Raw genomic sequence first — 26785 nt, forward strand, 5'->3', positions numbered from 1 at the left:
ATAAACAACACACAGAGGCAACACGTAGAGACAACACTAGAGGCAACACACAGAAACAACACACAGAGACAACACACAGACAACACACAGAGGCAACACACAGAAACAACACACAGAGGCAACACACAGAGGCAACACACAGAAACAACACATAGAGACAACACACAGAGGCAACACACAGAGGCAACACACAGAAACAACACATAGAGACAACACACAGAAACAACACACAGAGGCAACACACAGAAACAACACACAGAGACAACACACAGACAACACACAGAGGCAACACACAGGGGCAACACACAGAGACAACACACATAGGCAACACACAGAGGCAACACACAGAAACAACACACAGAGGCAACACGCAGAGGCAACACACAGAAACAACACACAGAGGCAACACACAGAGGCAACACATAGAGACAACACACAGAGGCAACACACAGAAACAACACACAGAGGCAACACACATAAACAACACACAGAGGCAACACATAGAGACAACACACAGAGGCAACACACAGAAACAACACACAGAGACAACACACAGAGACAACACACAGAGACAACACACAGAGACAACACACAGAGGCAACACACAGAGACAACACACAGAGGCAACACACAGAGACAACACACAGAGACAACACACAGAGGCAACACACAGAGACAACACACAGAGGCAACACACAGAGACAACACACAGAGACAACACACAGAGACAACACACAGAGGCAACACACAGAGACAACACACAGAGACAACACACAGAGGCAACACACAGACTGTTCTGAACAAACATGGTAACTCTTAAAGAGTTTAGCGTTGATGCTGCACCAAAAGTGGAGAGTATTTCTTTATTGAGAGCAAAGAAAAGCACTGAAGGCTTTTCTCCCTACTCACTTTGGCGAGAGTTTGATTGACAGATGGTTCATCCAATCACCTGCAACGTTTTATTTTTTTTAGGGCGCCTGCCCTCTTCCAAACTCTTTATAGTGGCAGGTTCTCAGATGATTGGTCGGGTTAGAAATGTGCTGCTATATAAATAAACTTTCCTCGGGATTATTACTGTACTTCAGTCTTTGGCATTTTTTTCCGAAATGATTGATGCTGTTAGAAAGTGAACATTTAGAAAAACGTTGGCACCAGAAGTAAAACACACATTCCAGGGTTTAGCACAATCAGCCAGTATTGACTTCTTGTCCGGTTGTTGGGTTATATTGTTATCACCCTCTTTCTCCACTACTCCCCCCCCCCCCCGATGCCCGTTGAAAGACAATCTTCCGTCCCACAAAGTAAAGTAACTTTTTCTTTTCCTTTTCTTCTTCTTTCTGCAGATCCTTTTATCCTCCTCCTGGGAGACGGAGGCGCTCGGCCCCCTCAGTTTGTTTGTGTCGTTCGCTCGTGCATGTTCGAGAGCTCTCGAGTCAAGGACACTTGCTTGGGTTTTTGATTTTACACAATGAAAAGAATTAATTAAACAGCAGCAGTGGGACCCTGGGGTTCCTGTCGCCTAAGGAGGGTAGGAGGGCAAACGCAAGAGGACAGAATGAAAGAATGAAGCTGTTTGGAAAAAGGGAGGCACAGAGAGAATGAAAGGAGGACAAGTTTGGTGGCGAGGAAGAGACGGAGGACATGTGGGAAGTAGGGAGCAAACAGAGAGAAGAAAAAAGAGAAGAGAAATGCAGAAAGGGACTGGGATATCTCCAACGTTTGACACCTCTTCCCCAACACACACGCACGCACACACACAGAGTTAGCCTTAGCTCGCTCTATGACACTGTACATCTCTGAGGAGAGGGACTCGAACACGCGGGGTTCGCGCAGGTCGCCTTAATTAGCCACACATCCCGCTACGCAGGCTCCCAGGGGGGGTCTAACAGGGGCATGGAGGGTGAGGAAACAAAGGATGGGGGGGGGGGAGGCGGCAGTGAGGGTGAGGAGCGGAAGAGGGAGCGGGAGAGGGAGCAAGGGAGCAGGGGAGCAAGGGAGCGAGGGAGGAATGGGTGTTAGAGCAAGGGGAATTATGCCAATGGGATTGGAAGGTTATTTAAAGCATGGCCTACAAAAACATTCAGAAAAGTACAGTGTGTGTGTGTTCGCATGGATGTTTGTGTGTTTAGTCACGAGTGCATGCATGAAATGTGACCGATACCGTGTGTGTGTGTGTGTGTGTGTGTGTGTGTGTGTTTACTTTCCCTGGGATCCCACGCATCTTATTCAATCCAGTCAGTATGTGTGTGAAGCCTGTGCACGCGTGTACGTGCGTGTGCACCTGCCTGCATTCTCGCTTGCATAGGAGTGCGGCCTGCATGGGGATTGAGTGTGCTCAGGTGGCCGGGGTCATTTCAGTGAGTGACAGAATGATGCTAGGCGAAGCCGTACACATCAACCTCATTCATATCGACGAGGCCTAATGAGCCAGCCCGGGTCATCGCTCAGGGCTGTTATAAGAGTGTTGGATCACATGAACGCTCACCAAACCACACGTAATGAACACAAATGGTGCCTTTATCCCACCCGAATATCGCTTCCTTTTGCCCTTTTATCCCTTTAATTGACAGCTAGTGTTTTCCTCCGCTTACATAACACGTATAATAACCTGGAGAATTACAGCACTATCCATTGAAGAGGTGTCACTTCTCACTTTGTGCCTTCTGAATTGAATCTTCAGCCTAAGAAACTTAATAAAAAAAGTGTTCTTTGGGACATGGTTCACGTTCTTACTTAATTGGATGGCGGCATGAACTCCAGAGGAGGTAAATCGTGGCGCACCTTGGAGACGAGCTGATGGATCCTAAGTTACAAAGACTTAAATCAAGTTCATTGGGATGAGCCGTGTTCCCAAAAGGGTTGTCTTGCAGGATGACAGGTGTATTTTAAGAAGGTGTATTCACTTAGCTGGTTTGGCTGCAGTGTCAGCGTGAACAAAAAAGTTCACTTATTCGCTGGGATCATAAATCAAACAATTATAATCAAGGATACATTTTGTTTCATTTTAAACCTAAACCTAAAAGTAAGATATTAGCATTCCTTCTTCGTTCCCTTCTCTGCTTATTTACACCTCCTCTCTCCTTTCCGTTTCTACTTTTCCTCCTCTCACATTGTCCATCCTTTTTGTGCTGTCCACATCCAGCTTACAAGTCTTATCTTTCGCCTCCTCCTCCTTCTTCTTTCATGTTCACCCATATTATCTCACCGTATTGACATTGCCTCTCAATTCCCAAAATTGGACAAAATACACAAAGTTGGAATGGCATTGTTGACCTTTGGCAAGCCAAACATGCTTGAGTGGAATTGAAAAAGAAAAGCAGACCATAAAAAAAACAGTCAATTTGCAAGCAATCCGGGGAGAGAGGGCAAAGGGGGGAAAATGGACCGATGAGGAAAAAGAGAGTATGGATGGAGAATAGGGAGGAAGAAAGTAATTGGTGATGCTTCAATACACTGTAAAGCAACCAAAACGTACATTGTTTTGAGTATTGTGTACATGAATGTACCTTAAGAGACACGTTTGGCCTCAATTCTGTATTGAGCAATAAAGGGAAGAGAGAAGAAGGAAGGAAAGAAAGACAATAAACACTGTCTTTTACTGGGGTGGTCATTTCCTCTGCTCTACTGTTAAAGGACCCCCGTAGACTTTTGTATTTATTTGTGTGTGTGTATGTGTGTGTGTGTATGTGTGTATGTGTGTGTGTGTGTGTGTGTGTGTGTGTATGTGTGTGTACTTGCACTATTATCCTTGTGATTTTTAAAAATATTTCATTCAGGGACAAAATCAATACTCAAGTCAAGCGAAAATGCTTTATAATTTTATTTTATAGAATTAGGAACTGGAAGATAAGTTTATTTAAGACTAATTAGATTGAAAAGTCAACTGAACTCTTCCTACCACCTGGACAATTGAGATGAAATGTTTCTTGTCCAGGATTTGGGTTTTGATTTTGATTACCTTTCAAATTTGATGAAGACTAAAACCAGTGCAGTTACTTAACGAGCCACGACGCCATATGCAATTCCTCACTTATCCCCACTGGCGTCTGGCCATGCAGATAGCTTTGGTTTAATTTGCCGAGTTTTTTTTTCAAGATCAACTTTTAAGAAATGGTTGCCACCCCAATTCAATGGGGTGGATCGTAATGTGGTCACAGTAGCCTGGACATTTTTATTTAGAGTGACTTTCTGCAGTGGAGCTCCCTTTACGCTTGACTGAGATGTTTTCAGCTCAGTCGAATCACCGGTCTGAAAAGTGAAGCCAATGGAGAAATGCCTTAAACCTGCATTCTTTCTAATGGCCAACAGGGGGCGACTCCTCTCGTTGCAAAAAGACGCCGGATTATATACAAGTTGATGAGAAAATGACTCTACTTTTCACTTGATTTCTCAGTGAACATTGTGATGATGGGTTCATGGGTCACAATCGCTAGTTTCAAGTCTTCTTCAATTCAACGTGATGTACATTTAGTAAATTAATTAAATTCTGTTTTAGGGCGTGGCTACATTGTGATTGACAAGTTGTCTGATCCGGGTGTTGTCTTAGAACTTTAATTGTTTCACCGTGTGTTCTATAACATTTAAGTCGGCTAAAAATGTCTGAACTGAATGTTACAGATTGAGATGCTTTCATTTACTCTCGTAAGTACAAAAGTGCCTTTAAACGGCGACGCATCCGATTAGCTTTTAGAACCAAAAGTGACTACTTATTTACTCCGTGTCTTTATACTGAACGCGTGTTTTGAATCGGCAAAGTCATTTGGGATTTCAGAACCTGTTCAGAGTGAAGTCTGTGGAGTATCCAGAGAGACCGAGACATTGTTTTTAGGTGCTTTGAATGCACCCCACAAACAAACATCACATTCCCCGTTGCCATTGAATTGGAGTGCAGCCGAAATCTCAGAGACACATATCTCAAAACTTGGACATTTGAAACCAAAACTTCACAAGGAGAGATATTCAATGATGTGTGTGTGTGTGTGTGTGTGTGTGTGTGTGTGTGTGTGTGTGTGAGTGAGTGAGTGAGTGAGTGTGTGTGTGTGTGTGTATACAGAATGTGTCCATGTGTGTGCTTATGTGGCATCAGAGGAATATTTTTAGGATAAATTAGGTCAAGTACTTTGGCCCTGGTTAGAGTGATGGGGCATAGAAATGTGTCATACAGAAACACACAGACACACACACACACACACACACACACACACACACGGCTATGAAATGAATGGGATATAAATGTTAGAGAATTCTATTTAAATGTGTTTCCTCTCAAAGGACAAACACCAGCATCAACACTGTCGGGCCCTCAGGGGCCTCTTCCTCTCTACTTTTTCTTGTTCCATTCCTCCGTCCCGACTCACTCACTTTAACTCTCCCCCTTTCTTCCTCTCTCACAAGAGAGAGAGAGAGAGAGAGAGAGAGAGAGAGAGAGGAGGAGTAGTTGGGTGAGAGCACACCTCCTTCTCTCTCTTGTTGGCAGACAACCCCCTCTTTTTCTATCCTTCCTCCCTGTTGCTGTGTTTCTAATCCTCACGTCTGCCAACAGTGACTGCAGACATCTTGGCCCCATGTCCATGTGTGTGTGTGTGTGTGTGTGTGTGTGTGTGTTTGTATCCCAGGGAGACTGACAGCACTCAAAACAAAAGCTCCCTGTTGAGTTAGTTAGTCTTTACAAATGACTAAAACCTCGCCCTGCATCTTTCACTCTTGTAAATTAAAAGACAGCGTATCAATTATTAAAAATGTAATCCTCACACCTTGCGTTTGTATGTGTGTGTATGAGTGGATATAGTATATGGCCCGTACATGTCAAAAACGTCTTTAAGTGTACTTACATGATTACAATGCTACTTGAAGGGACACAAAAGATGCTAACACCCAGATTATGGTTAGGTTTGTAGGGAAAAAGACGCTCATGTGAAGCTGTTAGTTTCGCTTACATTTCAGCTCGGAAAGAAAAATCACAATCAAATTTGATTGAACGCCTTTTCTTTGTTGTATTTGATTGAACTGCAGTGTTCGAGATTAAAGCTCACGCGACGCCATTGATGATAATGAATGCATCGACGCAGTGCTCGACAACTGTCACCTTCCATTTAGGAATATTGTTCACGTGCGAATGAGAATCAAACAAACGAGCATATTAAGAAAAAGCATTAGCTCGCTGTCGCCGTGTTTGGTCCTTAGGGCCGATGCGCTGATGTGTGTTTACACGATTAGACACAAAATGACTGAAAATAAACACAGAGCGACCAAAAACATACAGATAAACGGCAACAAACGACGCAGAACCACCACAAAGAGATAAAGAATGATGAAAAAGTAGACTCTTTGAGACTCAAGTTCCAATGTAGACATGGTGGGGGGGAGTCCATTGTCCCATAATCCATTCGCATATCATTAACTCATCATCTTTCAGCGTTTGGTGAATATTTACCACCTCGTTGTCTTTCCATCCTTTCCTCCTCTGCTTCTTAGAAGTCCTCCTCCCGACTCCCAACAGCTCTCTTAAGGGCGAAGATGCTTTGAGAACAACTTTTATCTACACCAGGATCTCGTCTCTAATGTAAGGGAAAACGTAAAGAATTTTCCGAGTATTTCGTCAATAAAATGAACTCTTTGAACTATGAAGCTTCGTAAAATCCCATCCCCCGGTGTGAACTGTTCAACTATTCCGAAACAATCACCTACAATGTGCAACAATTTCACCGCTTCGCTGGAAAATTGCTGCTCTAATTTTTGATTTAGTTTCACCTTCTTACACGTTGCACAGAAATGAGTTATTGCTTTCTTTAAACTCATTTTATTTATTTATTTCCACAGTACTTGCAGTGTATTATATTCGCCGGTGGTTCAGCTTCTGCAGGACTTACTGTAAAATCATTAAACGGCTTCTGTTCCTGCCACTGCGAGTAAAGGGCTCAGGATGATGGAACTTGGAAAAAGGCTTTTTGGCACACGCACACTCACACACAACCACACGCACACGCACACAAGCAGATAAATAGCATGTCCCTGTATGGAGCGCGGGCAGTGCATTACCCCAGTTCTGCTATCGAACGAGGCCCATTAGTGTTAATCCATAGATCTAATCATGATCATGAAATAGAGCACTACTCCCATTCTGGGATCATCAGCCACACTCAAACTATGGCACATTTTCCTCATATTGCCCAGCAGAAAAAAAAACTAAAGTCATCCAGAGCTTGTTCCACTTTCCTGTTGGATTTAATTTATTGAACATGCAAACTAATAAAACGTCTGTAAACATAGTGGGAAAAACTCCCGAGAGGCTGTGAAAATGATGAACAATATCAGGGACAACACTGAAAACGGTCAAGCCCACTACATAAACAACACACATTTTATAAATGGAACAAAGTATATCACCATCCAATATATTTGCTACAAATAATAAACAGGAATACACTGTATAATAAGATGATATTGAAAATGGGACTAAAATAGCATGCAGAGGAAGGAAGATGAATGAATAGCGACTGGAAATGATAATCAAAATGAAATCCAACAGAAGACATATCTTGCTTGAGGGCGCTTCAATGCCATTTTTCTGAGGTAGAGGAGACACACACATGCACATCCAAACATCTCATTATATTTTATTTTTCCGTGCACTGGTACACAACGGCAGAAGGGCAGGGAGGCAAAACTGAGCAGAGTTTCAATAACACGGTGTGAGGGTGCTGTGTACAATTACTGCATCATTAAAATCAATAGAGAAACAATTGATCGCTGAAGAGCTTTGATCCAAGTGTGGGTTCTTCAATGATAAAAGAATTGAGGTCCCCTGGAATGCGTGATAATGGGACAGTACTTAATTAACATCATAATCCACAATTGGTTAAATTGATAACTGTCGACCTACATGTATGTATACAAAAGTACGATGCATGTAAGACAGCATGCTTAGACTCACACAACTATAAACACATGCATAGGGGCAGATGAAAAACACACCCACACACACACAGCCAAGCCTCCGCTTCGGTTCCAATTACTGCATCCACTCACCCCACAGCCCCTATTATACGCATACAGCGCACACCGTATCGTGTCAGATCGTATTATGTCACCGAACAACAATAGGTGACAGCAATCAATTCACAACATTCATTGTCAGAGGAAGTAATCATTCCACCCTCTCATTCATAAAAAAAAAGCCCACTCGCTGTTTCATGTCTCAACCAGTAATATCTCATTAGAGATTAATACAAATCAGCTCTTTTAATTAGCCATCCCGCCCACACAGTCGCTGATAACAGCCTGAGATCGTGCCCGTTGAACGCTGGCAACGATCTGTACTGTGTGTGTGTGTGTGTGTGTGTGTGTGTGTGTGTGTGTGTGTGTGTGTGTGTGTGTGTGTGTGTGTGTGTGTGAGTGCATGTTTGTTAGCTTCACTCCCAAATATAGCCTTCATTGCTGTTTCATTGGGGAAGTAAGAGGCATTGCATTATATCAACTTCGTGTGTGTGTGTGTGTGTGTGTGTGTGTGTGTGTGTGTGTGTTCTGCCCATGTCTGTACAGGCCTGTGCATTTATGCATGCGTTTACATCCAAACACTGCTATATATTTGTGCTTGCTGCATCATAACCTGAACCTTTAGGCACCTTTTTTGTTCATGGTTCACTTTGAAGACGACAGGAGGGTGTGTGTGTGTGTGTGTGTGTGTGTGTGTGTGTGTGTGCGTGCGTGTATTAGTGGGTGTCCATGTGAAAGAGTGTGATTGCTTCTCATTGCATGTCTTTGAGAGATAGCCATATCATAATCTGGTTTCTAAAGCATCACTTTCTGTGTTTACCCTGACGTCACTTTGATGAGTTTTTCCTTCAGGGCAAAAACATAAAAATATGTTAAAAAATCTACCACACCTGGATAAGTGCCAAAGCTCAGGGAAATAAGCAGCCGCTTAGAATCATCCATCTGAACACCTTTTAACAACAACTTCCTGATGAGTGACAACAGGCCAGGAAAATAACTTCCTTGCCTTGAGGCTACGCTGTCTGGCACATCCCAAAATTCATCAGACAGTTTTTACCAGGCACGCTAAAGAGGACCAGGGGAGTCCATGAGCAATCCATTCAAGAAATATGCACCGCATTAAATATGCATTTCTGTTCACAAGTTGACTCTGTTCTACAGCCCTTCGACCAATCATAGCTCAGTAACCATAACTTTAGGCTTGAGTTCACCTTGTTTTGTCATAATAAAAGATACATTAGCACGGTGTCGCGTTAGCATAATTAGCTATGTAGTCACTGTCGGTGACAAATGGGGAAATCGACGGTTGCGGGACAGAAATGCGATGTCTGCCTTTGTTTCCAAAATAACTATGCGTTTGGATGGCAAATATCCCGTCATTATCGTTTAGTAAACTGCAAACCGTATAAGGTATGTGCTGTAAAGGAAAGACGGCGTTTTGATATCCCTCCAAACAAACCGCGGTGCATCCTTTAGCCCACTGCACAAAGACGAGCTCCAAAGTCTCAAAAACATCCGACGCAAACTTTTTGTCTCGTGCTCTTGATTAGAAAGCTCAAAGCTGTTGTGTCATCAGTTCGATTTCCCCCAGTGCCACATTTGGGTCATCCGTTGCTGCTGATGCCGTCCATCAATCAAGGCTAGACGTGGCTAACGGCTAGCTAAGTGGTGCTCATTGAGCCGGGGTCCCGCTGTAATAGTTTCACCCAATGGGAAGCCATTCATCAGCACTGTCCTCAAGTAGCAGAGAGAGAGAGAGAGAGAGAGAGAGCGAGAGAGCACGGAGGGGAGGAGGAGGGCGATGAGGGACAGTGAAGCAGGAACCGCAGTCGCTCCAACACAAGGTTGAAGGGAGAGATGGATGGAGAGACAGATGAGGTGAGGGAGAGAGAGAGAGAAAGAAAGAACAGGTGATCGGATCTCTTGCATGTTTACTGGTTCAATAGTTTTTTCCATTCAGCCATGGGTAACGCAGTTTCCAGCTGTTTGACACCAACACATGCGTGAACAGATATACTGGGCGGCATGCTACATCTAGCGTTCAGTATTTTCCACTCTGAGCGATGGGTGTGTTTGTGTGAGTGTCTGGAGTGCATTTGAGTCATAAACACAACATTAATAACAATGGGAAACAACATCTGTGTGTGAGACAAAAGGTTAAAGAAATGTACTAAATCTATGAGCATCACTGCAGGACACCTTTTAGTCACTTGCAAATAGCACAGTTTAGTTCTATACTTATATTAAATGAACACTTGTTGTTTAAAATAACATTTAAAGTCAACTTTAGAGAGATATATACAGGGTATATATATCTCTCGAAGGTGTAACAATAATATTCAGCACCTCTTCAATCACAGCGGAGGAAAATGTTTTCTGACTGTGGTCCTCGGCGCTTGCTTTGAGCGGTGAGGCTCGGAGCTCGTGTGTGTGAGTCCAACCAAACCGCCGGTGTCTCCTGGATCAAAGCGATCTCAGTTCACGTGCTTCAGTTTCCCGAACCTCTTACACGCGTGCATTGTGCTGCGTTTGCACCGTTGCCTTGTGCACTTTTAAGCTATATTTCTCTGCTACCCAGTTAACCTCAGTCTCTTGTTTGCCATCTCGATTGTACCTTCTTTAAGTGAAACATTTATCTCACCACCATGGGTTTAAAAAAAATAAAATAATAATAATGTTATGTCTCATCCAGACTTGTTGTATCAATGCAACGAGAACCTCTTACCCATGCACTGGGGTCAAGCGCTGATTACGCGTCACATTAGCAAAAACAAAACAGGAAGTATTTACTCTGCCGTCGCTGGCTTTACCCTCCTGACACAAGCCAAACTCACAAGCGCAAATCCACACGCACAAACTAACACAACCGACCACACAAGGGCAGAGCAATTACCGAGTAAATGGCACATTTAGTGTGACACACGGATCAGTGCTTTCCACTCCTGCTTTTCAGCCCGCTGTGCGTATGTGTGTGTGTGTGTGTGTGTGTGTGTGTGTGTGTGGTGCGTGCTCATGGTGTGTGTACGGCACACGCTAAAATGGGTAAGCACACAACCACTCGTCTGAATTTGACACGCCTCAATATGTGAGACTAAACATGGGTTTCAGTTTGAAGGTCATATTCAAAGCAAATCACTTTTGTTGATGCGGTGTTCAAAGCATTTACAGGAGACACCCCATGGGTAAAAACAATACCTACATTGTTGATTGACATTAAGATTACCATTATTGAATTTTTCTCAACGTTGTATGTCTTAATATAAAAATGAGGGATTGTTGTTTTGTTCTAATTTTCATACATTTCCAACAGAAATCTAAGCGTTGAAATAAACCGAGTTCAATATTTTAATCAAATTGTGTTGACAGATTAGAGTCAAATATATTAACAGAGGGAATTTGGATATTTTCTTTTTAGAACATTAATCAGAAACAACGGCTGTGAAACCAAAAAACAATGGCAATCAGGCAATGAATGATATATTACTTTTTTTTTTATTACATGTCATTTAGCTGACGCTTTTATCCAAAGTGACTTACAATCATACACACAGCTACAGGGAGCAATGCAGGGTTAAGTGTCTTGCTCAAGGACACATCGACTAGGGCGGGGATTGAACCGCAAACCACCTGATTGAAAGACGGGCATGCTAACCACTGACCCACAGTCGCCGTGCTCAATGAATGATATATGAACAAACTTCTAAATTACAAACCTTCAGCATGAAGCTGAAAAGTGTGGTGTATGAAAGTACCACTGAAGTGGAGACGGAAATACATTTTAAGGGAAAGCAGCCTTTGAAAGATTTGACTAATAGATATCGCCACGAAACAGTTGACTGCTCACAATTGGACAATTATTTTCATTGTTCTGAAGTTTTATGGTTAAATATGTAAATGAGGCATTGTTACATATCAGGCTTGGGCAAAGCGCCTGCGTATGTGCTCTCTCTTCCCTCCTGCCTTCCTTTCTCCTTTCTCTCTCCCTCCCTCGTTTCCTTTCCAGGTGCCAACCAGGTGATTGGTTTCTATGTGTGCAGGCCATTCATGCTGCTCCTCTGATTCCACTCACTGCAAGCTGGCCAATCAACAGAGTGGGGCCCAGAATAAGAGGAGGCAGCCTGAGGAGTTCACCCACTTCGTTGTTGTTCGCTGCCTGTTTGAGCTGTGTTGTTGGTAATGTGTTACGGTTTGTGGAGGGAGGTTGAGGAAGAGCTAAGATGAGCGAGTAAGGCCATGTTGTTTGTGTTTTTGTTCCAAGACTTTAGGAGAAATCTACACACTCAAACAGAAAAGGAACACAATAAAAACACCGAAATGTGTATTTTGGATGTTTTCTTTCCGTTAACCCTGAAATAAGACGTTGTGGAAGCAAAATAGACATGAAATATCAAAATTGACCGGAGTATAAAAAATCGACGCGCGTTTGCCTGGGTTGTCTCACTTGAATACGAAATAATACTTAGAACAATAAACCAAATCAAGAGCCATTTTAGCTTACTATCTGTACACTCAAGTGTGTAGACGACACACAAATCATACATATTAATTTGGTCTTTGCTGCAGAAACTTTCACTATGAAACTGATCTCCCTTTTCCAAATGGCAAGACGTCAAGTTTTGTTCATGTCCTCGGTGCAGAATAACCACAGACCCCTGCAGACGTCTCATGTAAACACACAAATACAAAAAGAAGGACCTAGAAGGGCCTTCAACAAGGCCATGCGTCATCTCACACTGATAGGCAACAGGGAAAAATGAGTTTTCATAATAATCAGGCCCGTAGTTTTTCATTGATCCTGCTCTACAAACAAACGGCTGACAGAGGGAGCCGTTGAAGAGACCGAAGTATAGACGCGTGAGCTTCAGCCCTTACCTCTCTGCTGTGGAGGTCGCCCGTCTCTGACACATCACCGCCAACGAACTGCTTCCCGGTGCCATTTCCTGTTTGATCTCCCACGCGACGAGGTTGCTGGGTTTCACTGCCAGGAAGTTGATGCCAGACTGGAACCACACCCTGCAGAGCGATGGATGAACAGAGAGTAGAGAAGAGAAAGCGAGGTTAGTCTCAAGTTCACACCAGCACACCGTGAACTAAAATCAAGGAGAGTTGTCCCAGTGAATGACAGTCGGGGTGGGTGGGGGGGGGGGGGGCTGGCGGGGGAATTCGCTTGAAATTGAATTTGGATTCGCTTGGAATTTCCCTGCCCCGATTTTCTGGCTGATTTTCTTTAATCCCTGTTATGTGACATAGCCTTTTGTATTAAATTGATTCACCCAGCATGGCGCTGCCTCCCACGGTATGTTTTGGTGGGAGAAGACAAAGGAGTGACAGGAGAAGCTCTTATGAAAGTTAACATTTGAGGAAGCAAGCGATGATGAATCGGGATGTATATGCTGGAGATTATATATATATAATACACAAAATGTGACTTTGCTGATGAGAAAGGCGACAATAAACAGCCAATTTATCTTTCTTTGACTTGTTCCTCTTCAGATACTCCTTTTTTCTCACCTTCACATATTCATTAAACCTCCTCACGTTTTGTCACGTCTCTAATCCTCTCCCTTTTCCAGTTTACTTTTTCTTCTCCCTTCATTTAGATTAAGGCCGTTCCAACGCCGCCTCTTCTTTTCCATCCAGGTTTTCCATTAATCTAGATTGATGTCTTCCTCCGCTTCTCTTGGCTTCAACTCTCCCTTTACTTCCATATTTGTTTTGGATTTCCGTGAGACGCAATACTCCTTCCCTTCTTACTCGTCTATCCTTCCCATCCAGATGTCATCCTTGCTTCTATTCCTCCAACCTCACCATTCCCTCGTCACTCCTTTATTTTCCTTACCAGGTCTCCTCTTTCATCTCTTTTCCTCACCTCCTCTTAAAGCTTCTCCTCTGCCTTTCATCCATCCCTCTGTGATTCCCTTCGCTACATTCCTCCCTCTCTTCCTTCCCTATATGCCTCACTTCATCCCTCCCTCTGCCCCTCCTCCACCCTTCAATTTCAAGGCATCCTATGGTTAATCTCTTTATTTTCTTTGTCTCCTCTCTTTCTCTAATCCGTCCCGGTGTGTTTTGTTTTATTTATCACTTTGACAAGACCCTCCCTCAGTTTATTAACGCACTTGCGCGCAAGCTTGTTTACTGCTCTTCTTATGAACACGCTCACAATAGTCTGGCAAACAACAAATAACAACACAGACTCAACTTTTTCCTGCACACAGAAGGGAAAAGTTGAAAAAAAAAAAAAACTGCCAATCCTCTTTTGTCTCCTTTCTCATTAATACTTTATTGTGTTTGTCTCTCTTTATGTCTTGCCAAAAACTGCCCGCAAATATGCCACGCCTGTCCCTCGACATGCTTTTCTGTACATATGTTTGTGAGTATGTATGTATGCACCTGTGTGTGTAAACAAGATGCTTTTCCTTTCTTTGGCGCAGAGGGAACGACCCTCTTGTTTCACTCTGAACAAAAATGTGCCTTGGTTTCATTTAAAGGAGGGGGGGGGGGATGTTCGCTTGTTGACCAATTGTGTGTCAACAAGCCATTGTACACATTGTTTGAGTCTAGTGTTCCCGAGCGAAATACCGTTAGTGTGTGTGTGCAGCATAAAAACAATGGGCGGTCCCGCTCTTTTATTATTTAACAGTTGAACGTTACATAAAATAATAATATTTTTTTTAAAACGTAGCAATTTGTTCTGCTTGCGGTCTTTTCTCTCCCTTTACCCCTCTCTCTTTCTGTCTCCTCTATCTTGCCCATACCTCACCCTCCTCTCCCTCTGTCTCCCATCCACTCGGTCCTCCTCCTCAAAACCCGAGCCATAATTTAAGATAATCCACTTCAAAGGAAATGTACTTCACCCAGACGGTGGCTAAGAAAAGTACATAAAGCAAAGCGAGTCGGGAGAAGAACAAAAATACAGAAGATATAAATGTGAATGACAGAGTGACGGAGAACAGAAACGTATGCCTGAACGGTTGTGGAAGAGACAAATCATGAATAAAACATACTCAATGGGGGGGGGGGGATAAATACAACTTCTCCAGCACTTCTCCGTCAAAGAGCACAAGTCGCATTCTTGTTCATTTAATATCAAATAATGCACTTTCTTGAGCAGCGGATAACATGTGAACATTCATATACGCAACACATTTAGAGATGCAGTACTACGCCGCAACCCAAAACTGTGACGCGAGTACATTTGCAACGTTCGCCCCAAAGCCACCACTATGACGGAAAGTAGAGGCCTGTCGGTGGACATCTTTTGAGACGCACTGCCAATGATCACAAGTGACATATTATCTGAAGGGTGACAACCAAACACTGCAACAAACGTGTCAAAACAGGCAGGAAATACTTATTTTCTGTGAGAAATTGTAGGGCGTTGGAATTAGATCAGAGTTGACGGAACAATAAATAGGAGACTGTCACAGAACCACATTTGTAGTTCCATCCAACGCTTCAGACACCCGGCCTTTTTCCTGACGAGCGACTTCCTGCGCTCAGTGTGACGTCGGTCGTTGCAAAGAACCTCAAGAGAATTATCATTTGACTCCCGTCGGCTATGTGGACCGTTTTAGTGTCTTTCAGCTATAATTGTTTGAGAAGCAGAGCCACTTTACTACGAGACACACTCACTTAACTACATGACACGCCCCCTGAGGCGACTTCCGGTATTAACATACTTATTCTTTTTTTGTGAACCTAACCAAACTTTGATTGTTTCATGTAGTGGGCAAGTTATTGATTTTGATTTCTTTAGGGCAAACATGCATATGATATTGTGGGTTCATTGGTGCTTTAATCATGGCAATAATCTGTCGATTAATAGTTTGTCAAGTTTGTAAGACCACAATAACATGAGGACATTTTGAAATAAACAGAATGTACTGTATAGTATGTAATCATTCTTTCTTTCGGTTTTATGATTTATTGACTGCAAATGCTAACATATTACCCTGCTCTTCCCTAAAGTCTAACATAATTTCTTTTTTTGCATTCAGTAACTCATTTTAGATCCCTGTAAATTCCCTTTAAAGTCTCATCTATAATTACCATCTCATTGTATGCCTCCCCAAAACAGTCAGTTTCCACCCATGCCGGTCCAAAATGTCAGCCCTTCCTCATTCCTTCCTTTTAGACATATGTCTGACTTTGTCATATGTAGGGTCTTGAGTCGTGGACAAACACGTGTTTTGTGAGGTCACAGTGACTTTGACCTTTCATCAAATACTGATCACTTCATCCTTCAGTCCAAATAGGCGTATGTGCCAAATTTTAAAGATATTCCCTCCAGGCGCTTCTGAGATATCACATTCAGGAAAATGGACCGGACTGAGAACCCCAAAAAACATGCTGTCGCTATGACGCAGGCATAAACAGGAAGTGAATCCATACTCGGAATGGGGCTTTCAATACAGAGTTAGTCTTCAGCTTTCAGTGGTTGTCAGTTCAACCCTAAAATTCAGAATGATGCTTGTGGGAAAAGGTTGATTGATTTTGTTCGCCTGGATGATGCACGTAATAACCACGCGCACACACACACACACACACATGTAAGACACAGCAACACTGTTTTCCCATGTTGCATCTGTCAGGACTTTGGTGTGCTAGTGTGTGTATGTGCATGTGTGTGTGTGTGTGTGTGTGTGTGTCTGTCAACAAGCAGGATGATGGACAAGGCTGCGTCCCTAAGCTGCTTCTGTCAGATCTGTGTACAGCAACAAAGCCTGACAAGTGTCTGTCTGTCTTTCTTTCCCTATCGGTCTGTATTTATAGGTAATGCAGAAAGACAAGCAACACTTCTCCCTGTTCTCTCTCTCTCTCTTTCACTTTGCCTCGTTGACCTTCCTAGATCTTCATCAGCATTTGGTTTATGTTTCAGGTCAATGAGTCTGTTCTAAATTGAACTTGGATGACTGATCTGCATCACGTGGTGTTTGATAAGCCTGAAGACACGGCACGTTGTTTAATGTTTCATACTGTATATTGGAGTCATAAAGCTAGCTCCCATGATCCCACCGGTCAAGTGTTTATGGTCACGGTAATTTACCGCCTACCACAGATAAAAGACTCTACATTTTGATTACAATGACTTACTGTTTTATTTTCTCTGATACAGTAGAGCAAATTGTACAGTGGCGTACTTGTGGAAGAAACAGTAGCTTGACAGTAGCTGTCAGTTGTCGCTATCTTGTTTTCTTCTGAACTCAAAAAAGTGCCTTGTCAAAGCGAGAATGTCAGCGTAATAGACTTAAAACGTTATTTACAGCAAGAACATTAACTGGCCGTCTATTCTTTCCTCGTTCCCGGGGTTACGCTCATACATTACACACACGTTAACATCTACAGTCTACTCCTGTTGGCCACGGAGTGGCTCACAGAGCGTTACCATTGATTTTATTTTCCTCTTTTTTTTTCTGGAGCAGTGCCTTGTTTATAGGCACTTCAACACTTGTTTTCCAAATGGAAAAATAAAGCGTATGCGGAGGGAAACGGCAATATGCCAAAAAGCTACAGTGCATTAAAGTGTCCCATTGCTCTTTTCAAATCCCAATTGTACGTTTAAAGGCTTCTGTCATTGTGATGATGTCTCTTTTTCTTACATGGAGTCATTTCTTATCTACCCAAGGGGGTTTCTTGACCCTTAACTGTGCAGATTATACTTCTACTGCATTTTGGCTCTTTTTCGCTCGATCTTTAGCTGCTGGATGATTACGTTAAGAGATGCTACACAAATAAGGCACAATTGTGAAATCAATTAAAGTAAAAAGTCACACATTTGAATGTTTTTTCAATGCCTACTTGAGTACAAGTACCCCACTTAACATTGACCAAATAGACAATCAACCAACATGTTTATTTACCTTATTATTTACCACCAAAGAAGAAACAAAGCTGACAAAATTGAGAGAACAATTGAATGAAGAAGCGGAACGAGATGAATGTAAATGAAGCTCTGCATATTCATAGTTCGGTCTTTATCTCCAGGAATAGTGATCCAGGAAAGCAAGCAACATGTGCAAGAAAAGGATAAATGATTGTTCTGCTAAAAGGGAGAATCACTTAAGTCTAATTCATTCCCTTTACACTTAGCCGTGTATACAGTACTTTACTCTTTCCACATTATTGACCTCGTTGGAAACCTTTAGTGCTCCCAATTCAAGGAGGTAAAGGAGAGTAGGTGTACGTTGTATCTCCCTCTGGTCTACACTTAGAACACTTCTAATCGTAATCACCATTACACAGCCACCCATCTCTGTCTTATGCAGGAGCTCTATCAGCACTGACGCAAGGTCAAGAAGACCTGTGAGTCACATGTATGGCGGTGTGCGTGAGTAAATCACGGCGGTGTTCGTGATAACGTGGGTTTCCTTGAGGAGCATCTGATGATAGAAGAACATATTTACACACAGCGGAGAGAGGGGGGGGGGGGGAGAGTTGGAAAGAAGGAGAAAGAAAGAGAGAGAGAGAGATAGAGGGGTAACAGGTAAATAGGGATGAGGGGGATAGGGAAGGCAAGGTGTGAAATAAAGACAGGGAGAGAAACTACAACCCCAGGAAAGACCGTTGAATCCACACCTACTTAGAGCTTAGAGTAGCAATCGTCACCGTTTTTCAGGACCAGTTGACCTTTCAGCATCACAGCGGGGGGAGCTGAAAGGTCAGCGGACTGACCATTTATCAGACCATTTTGAAATAGGAGATTGAATGGACAAAACTATCTTCAAGTATGGTGAAACCAGAAAGGGCCAAGCAAAACTAGGGCCTTGATTGATCTCTATAAATAGAGTTCAAGTGGTCACAACGGATAAAAGAAGGCCTGTGCTTTCCCCAATGGCAGCTCTCAAGCTTCACGAAGCACACAACAAAAGAAAATCAATTTGTGACCTTTTTTTTTTTTTTCATACCTGTGGCATGGCCTTGCCCCTAATTCATAAATTGAAGATCAAGTCTCAACGAAGTTGTCTGGATGTTTGTTTTCTCTTTTCACTCACATTTTTCACATCTTACACCATCTGCTGTTGGAAGAAACTGCATGGTCATGGTAATCAAACTAAAGTCAATGAGAAAATGTAGGTTCGCATTTTTTTGCAGAACCGTGTTTGTGCTACTATGGCCCAAAACTAGAACTGAAGTATGTACAGTCACGATGGGGATAAAGTCTTGAATCTAACAATGTCCTCTTAAAGTATTCAACTGTGGTCAAAGGAACAGTCTCAGGGCCTTTGGTTTTTTACAAGCATTCAATTTGTTAGATTTTTGTTCACCTCACCTCCCTAAAGCTACCAAGTTGAAAATAAAAAGTAGAAACCTATGGAATGAATGTTAATGCAAGAGTAGAAAAGAAACTATATCTTTTAAACAATCATTTTGCCTCAAGTGTGACCTTTTTCATTCTTTTTCATACTGTTATTTGAGGTTCTCAGTGGTCCATAGCTCTGAGCTTTGCACTCAGTTGGTTTTCTGTAAAGTTCAAGGAATTGAACATTTTTCCACAGTTCCATCAATTGCCGAGCTGCTCTGGGTGAAAGTGGCAAAATGCCTGAAACGCAAACGTTAAACTCAAAAGGCATTCTTCTCAAAACAAAAGAGCAGACCCCCGCCATACGCGATGTGTCAGAAAAACATTGCCGCATGTACAGCAGCAGATGTGTCTGAGAGACAAAAGTAAAAGAAGACATATTGTTCGTCTGAAGTTGTTGTTGGAACAGATGTGTTTCTAGGGGAAAGACGGGTTGGAAAGGATACTGTAAGAGGCACTGTAGAAGTGCAGCTTATCCTGCATCCAAACTGAACCAGCACGTCCAGGTGTCCTCAGTGGAAGCGGCCGAGCCAATGTCTGACAGTACAATGCATTAAAGCTGTCACCAGAAGGTAGAACACTCAGAAAGCAAACCTTTTTAGAGGATTCCTGCCGGTGCAGAAGCCAAAATAAGCGTCCCAATCTGTTCGTTAGGATGATTGTTAAATACAGATATTTTTTTTTGGCTGAGAGGAGGCAACATCTTTATTTAACGAGATAACACATGTAAAGTCTCATGTTTATCTTAACTTATATGTTGTCTACATGTTCTTTGTTGTTATCTGTTTTGCACTTTATTATTATTATTATTATTATTATTATTATTATTATTATCACTATTATCACTTTATGTTGGACAAGGGGAGAAACACAATTTCAGATCTTTGTATGTTTGCACATCCAAGAAATGACAAATAAAGCTGACTTTGACTTTGACTTTGATAACAATAAAGGAAAATATTATTTCCCTTTAAAAAAAATGAAACGTCACTCGCAACGTAAAGGACCAATGGCAGCGCAGACAGATGTTCAACAACAAACAAACACCTGCATATCCCTCAACACATTCTGGGAGAAAGCTGCCGTCATTGGACAACTGTCAAATCATTCAAATGTTGGTTTTTTTGGTGCTTTTCCTGCTTTTTGAGAGGCGGAGGCCAAACAATCTGTTGTTGTGATCGTAACACCGAGAAGAGACGGGTTTACTTTGCCTTCCCGACGAGTGACGAGCCGTCAACGGATCGAACAAGTCGAGAAAGTTCTTTTTTGAGGTCGAGGTCTTCACGAGTCGCAACGTTTGTGACGAGAAGTTCTCAAACCTGTGATGCATAATTCTCGGGCTATGAAAGGTTAATCCTGTTAAAATGTTAATGTTATAATTATTAAGTTAACGATGATAAATGGCATATACAGCTGTATGAAGAAAAGCATACGTTAATATGATGGAGATATTTTTGTGTTAATATTGCTGATGTTTTGCCTCGTGGGAGCAGGCGTCTTTTTTTCTTTTCAAAAACTTTTTGTCATACTTTAAACATCTTGCAATTATGGCGATTTTATTCCGAGACCTTGAGTGTATGTGTTTTTTGAAGATGGAGTGATGGACAGACTGGAAGGCAAAGGGTTTCAGATTGTTAGAATGAACAGGTGGGGAGGTGTTTTTTTAAGATATGATGTGACAGATGGGAAGCACCAACAACAAACTGTTGTTAGACATTTGAAAGAAGGATGTAAAAGAGCCCCGTTATGTTGGTCACAGGTCAAATGTGTCCCACTGTGAGAACATCTGTTATACCCAGAATCTTTTTCCCTGTCACTTAACTTTGGATGCATGTCCCACTTTTATTCACTTCCTTTGTTGTCTTTTCATCCTTCTGCCCAATTTTAAATTGGCTTTTTTGTTATCTTCTAAAAAGCCAGCTTTCCTTTTCTCATATTTCTTTCTTCCAGTAAAATGTCCATTTTCTCCTCTAACACAAACGGAATATCGTGCTTAAAAACCTTTTCTGATGCCTCTTTCTGGAGCAGCTGCACCTACCATAACTGACGATTGGCATGCAACAAACACAACTCGTTTATTCCTTTATACCTTGGTTGAGTCTGCCCTCACAAAAAAAAAAAAAAAAAAAAACAGCTTTTGTTATGTGTTCAAATGCCTGATTACAAACTTGTTTACGTTCACCTCGCAAGGACAGCTAGCGGACATGTGAATCGTAACCCTTGTCCGCGTTGAACAAAGGCCAAATCGCCACAACGATTCTGAGGGAGAAGGTCATGCAGCATGAACGCAGGTGGGGTTGACGCAGGAGCCTTTTAACCGTGACGTCACTCTCTCCATAGCCTTTCCATAGTAGTTGCAACTGAACCAAGACAAACCATTACTATAGGAAATGCTCATTTGTTTCATATTGTAAAGCATGCCATCAGATCAGAAAACACCAACGCATACAAGTGCCAAATAAGACGTAATATGTTTTGTTTTCACACTTTGCACAAGGAGAGAAATGGTTGTATCGATATCGCAAAAGTTGAGTAGAAACGGGCTTTTAAGCATGATCAAAAGACACAAGTTCAGGGCCGAATTATCCACGATTCACTCCCTCATTCAGTGGAGAAATCTGGTGTCAGCTAGCGGTGATGCCGTGCACTGGTAAACGTTCTCGCCCTTGAGGCTAATGTTAGCTAGCATTATGCTGTTGATAGATATTACAACTGACAGCTAAAATCTCACCTCTAGTTCTCACTGAAGAATAGACGACCCAATAGTCTCTCAAAATATTTTTTTCATCCACTCGTTCTGCTTTTCTTGTTTCTCCAGGCAAGTGGATCTCAACCTTTTTTTAGTGATGTTACGCCATAACCAGCACACACAATTTGGGGTTGAAGAGAAAATGTAATACACAGCGCTGTGCCATCAGTGTCTGATTTAATATACAATATATACAATTCAATTTATGAACTAACACTTATATATTTGATTGAATATTTATTAAATAATATTTTTTTAAAGGATTTTTGAATTGATGCTAATTTTAAATATATATATTTTTTAATCTAACGTACCTCCTGGAGTGCCTTTACTTAACCCCAGGGGTACACACACCCCAAGATTTAGTTAAAGTCTCACTATTTCAGCTGTTTACTGCAGACTGATCAAAATGGACCACTGTAGGTAACACCGACATAAATATTTACAATTGTATTTGCATAATCCAACTATTTTCAGTTAGCTCATTCGATTTTGTCTGACAACAAAATCAAGCTTTTCTGATAAAAAGTAAGCGTCCATCCCCAAACTACCAATCCACTGGACCACACACACACACACACACATGCACGCGCACACACACACACACACACACACACACTAAACAACTGCTGTCCCTCTCCACAGACACTCTTGAGCAGCTGGCTCCCCCAGTTATGTAACTCCACTGCAAAATGACTATTGTAATAATGATGAAATGCTGGATATGTGTGCCAGTGTCTGTTTGTTTGATTCAGCGTACAGTACATTAGGTGAACATGTGAAGTCCCTCACACTGCATGCCTCTTTGCTCAATGCATGGGAACAAGCGACAAGCCTTTGTTCACATATGTGGGCCCCTCGTGTGTGTTAATTATGAATGAGTGAAGAAAATGCCTTCAGTTGCCTTCTGCTCCAGACCTGGTCTTTGTTTTGCACCACTGAACAGGCCTCTGCACCACCAGCCCTGCAGGGGCAGCCATTATAAAAGCCCCTACGCATGCATCCATCCTACATCTGTCCAGCATGGTACTAAAGATCATAATCTGCAGGAGTTTGTTCTGGATGATCGTCATAGAGCCAGCTGCTGAGACTTCACCACTAGTTTTCTGACTAATACTCTCCAAAGGGGAACACGATTCATTCATTCTTTAATTCCAATGTGTAGTATCAGCTCCATATTCATTATGCTGCATGCACCATATAAGCTGCATGGCCCAGGACACAATATTATGCCGAGAAAGTCGTGGATATGATGCCGGTGAGGAGTATGACAATTAAGACGATGATTTTCTGTCCGGTGAAAGTTGTGGAAGCCAATCCAGCTTTAGTACAGTAACTCCTAACAATTGTCCCAAGGCAGCTGTCAAACACAGCTGTGGAGGAGTAAGATAAAAACTACTGACCATGCCTAAATTATAACTTAATTAGAGTTGCAGTGAAGCGTTGACATATGTATTCCTTACGCATTCTGTGACAATATGACCAGGTTACCAAATGAAGTGCCAGTCAGGTTGAAGGCTTTTTTGTATTTTTTATTATTAAGCATCGTCAACGAAACACCTTTTTTTCAACCAACTTGTTAAAAAAAAAAGGTTGTGAATACAGAGTGAACTCGAGTGAATGGCGTTGAGGTATGACGAGATTTCAGATTTGCCTGCAGGCCATTCTGAGTGGAGTTGGCATCTGTTTGCCCACACACGTATGGGTTTCCTCCATGTGCTCTGGTTTCTTTCCACAATCCACACACATGAAAGTTAGTTAACTCAGAATCATTGGAGTGTTAGCCATGTGATAGAATGGAATCCTATTCACCCAGCGCAAGGTGGCATTGGCCACAGCCTCCCACGACTTTTAACAGAAAGGAACATGTAATGAATGAATGAATAGGTGGATGGATTGGAGAGATATGTGGATGGAGGCAACGCTTTCAAACATTGCCACGTAGAATGCACAGGTTAACAACTAAATGTGACTTCGGGGCACTGCCGTGAAAATGAAAGTCATTGACATGAACTGTAGTTGTTTGTGTTTCATAAATGATTACTCTTGACGTACCTTAATGAAAGTCTGAGTCATCACGCAGTGCTATATTAGTGCAGGTACAGTCATTCCTTCTTGCATGTTTTACAGCTGTCGCACAAAGGCTCTTATCGTGTTACCAAACTAACACCAACCTGTGACCCACCCTCCCTTCGTAGTCTCAATCTCTCCTCGCGTTTGGAAGCAGGACGGCGATAATGTAATCTGCAAAGCTTGATGTTTGGTTCCTGTTTGGTTCCTGGATCCCTTTCAAATGAAAACCCTCACACACAAAATCAAACCGCCCACTCTACTTCCCACCACACACGGGATTAGAACGACATATTTCTCTGTAAACAAAGACACAGACAATGGTGGTGGGTTGTTGGCTGTGGTAGCAGCTCCGAGCTAGTCCTCTGGGCTAAGGTACCAGATTAGCAGTGTAGCAACTACAGATCACTTTCAGCAGGCAGAGAGCGGAACGCTAACGGAGGACTTTTACCTTTTACTTTTAACCAGAATGAAAATAAATCCCTTGCAATTCACTTGGTACTTTATTGCTACATATTAATTAATATGATGTGGTTTGTTTGTTTGTATTGTTTTCCAGTATCAGGGCTATTTGGATTTGGAGGGGGATGACAGCTAGCGTATTGCTGACACCCTTGTGTTGTTTCTATTTGTTTGAATACTTTGTACTTTCTTAACTTAGATTAAGGTTATTTGGAAACATTTCAGGGTAATCTGCTGGTATAGACTGGTGTTGAAAAAGCAGTGCGGGCGCATTTGGCTGGAATAAGTGGAAGAGTCAGAATGTGGCCTCACTGGGTCGGCAGCCATAGCCAAAGACCACAGGAGTCCGAGTCACTGCTGCTCTGACAAAGTGGCGAGATTGCCTCTCCAGTCAGCTTCGGTATTCAAGGTTCAGAGGTAAAAAAAAAAGTTTTTCGTCACAATAGACGAAACCGAAAGGAGAGAATAAGAAAAGAAAGAAAGAGGAAAACCAGAAGCCACAATGAAACCAGCTGCTAGTCAATAACATCGGAATGAGTCCAATTCTTGGCTACGTATGTAATTTTCCCTCAAATGGATTTTTCATTTCTTCTGATTCTCCCTGGGTCGAGAACAGAAGCACGTGGAGAAAGCTTCTCTACACCTTTGCTTGTGTTAATGGGAAATGCAGCTCAGTCACGACAGTCCTACTTACTGTACAGAACAGCAGCTGTGTTTCGGCTCTAATTAATGTTTGTAACAATGCATTATGCCGTAAGAACTCGTAATGAAATAATTACAGTTATCGTAAATGTTACCAGATATGTTATTATTTCACGCTCGCCGAACGCCGAAGAAAGATTCTGCCTTTTCTTCTTTGTAGCGTAGATGTGTCGACACAACAATCTGTCACTGAAACTTAAAGCTCGCAGAGAGGAACTTTAGCGAGTCCGTCGTGAACGAGAGACCAAGAAAGTTTGACCAATATAGGCTCCTTTAAAATTGCAATAAAGCTCTACGTGACAGAAAGATAAAAATGAGTCCAAGACTTCAGACTTTCATTCATTAAGAGAGGAAGAGATCCAAAAGTACATCCTCCCCTCAAAGGGAGGAGATGACAATGGGAGATTGTATGAGTGTGTGATTTGATTGGTGTTTATCAACCATAGCATCCCATTGGAGTTTGAGTCAAGTCTATGAATCACACACACACACACACACAATAATCTTGTCTGACTCTAAGCTGACTGGCTAACTTGCACATACACATGTATACAGTACGCTGACATCCACTAAGTACATTACTGCAAGTCCTCCTGACTGTGCCCATTGTGTGCTGCCAGTGTTGTGATATGGCGAGCAGAGCAGGAAACGGACCGGCTACATTGAGAATAAAACACATTATCTGTATCTATATATATCATTTATATTTTGTCTCCTCTGTATTGTCAAGAGAAAATAAAGAGAGACACATAACCTTCATGTGGTGATGAAGTTGCAAATAGGAAGAGCTTTGGTTTCTTTTTTTCAGAGCACTTCAGACTTCAACATTCAATATGTTCACCACCAACGAGCGAAGCATTTTCAAAACCTCGCTGCCAGAAAATCAAAAGCCACGTTCTCTTGTGAAAAGGAGAATCTGTTTCGAGTCAGTCTTTGTATATTCTTTCAGTTCGTGAATGTCAGAATGTCCTTGCTCAACAAGGAAGTTTTGCAAACAGTCAAAGACGGTTATTAATAATAATAATAATGCATTTAATTTATATAGCGCTTTTCATAATACTCAAAGACACTTCACATAATTAAAACATCCTAAAAGCTAAAAATAAATAAATAAGAATAGCTAAAATACAGGTAAAACAAATAAATAGGGACTTTGAGTTGCTCGGACCCTGATAAGAAAACAAAAAAAACAACAAAAAAAACAATCACACATTAAAAGCAGTTCTGAACAGGTGGGTTTTGATTTGCGATTTGAATGAGGAAAGATTCCAAATTGTGTGTAAAGATTATATATTGCACTTAAATAATATATTCCAGATTTCATTGTAATTGTTTGGATTATGTCAACCCAGTGTTGCTAGACTCTATATTCAATACATCAAGTCTCTGCTAACAGATCATTTCATTTGTATTGGTGTTGCATGTACGATTAAGATATCATTATTGCGTTAAACATGAGAGCAGTTAATGTGCAAAGAAATTTATGAAGATGTTTTTTGGACAAA

The 26785-nt window shown here is 41.9% G+C and overlaps 1 protein-coding gene across 1 annotated transcript in view; it reads right to left on the reverse strand.

Moving 5' to 3' along the window:
- The window catches only part of si:dkey-215k6.1 (transmembrane protein 132B), a 205936-nt gene that overhangs the window by 90723 nt on the left and 88428 nt on the right, over nt 1-26785 (reverse strand). The window contains exon 4 of the mRNA XM_034541835.1: nt 12868-13008. Coding sequence (XP_034397726.1) covers nt 12868-13008 — 141 coding nt within the window. The remainder of the gene's footprint in view (nt 1-12867; nt 13009-26785) is intronic.

The sequence above is a fragment of the Cyclopterus lumpus genome, chromosome 9 (genome assembly GCF_009769545.1).
Source record: "Cyclopterus lumpus isolate fCycLum1 chromosome 9, fCycLum1.pri, whole genome shotgun sequence".
Lineage (NCBI taxonomy): Eukaryota > Metazoa > Chordata > Actinopteri > Perciformes > Cyclopteridae > Cyclopterus > Cyclopterus lumpus.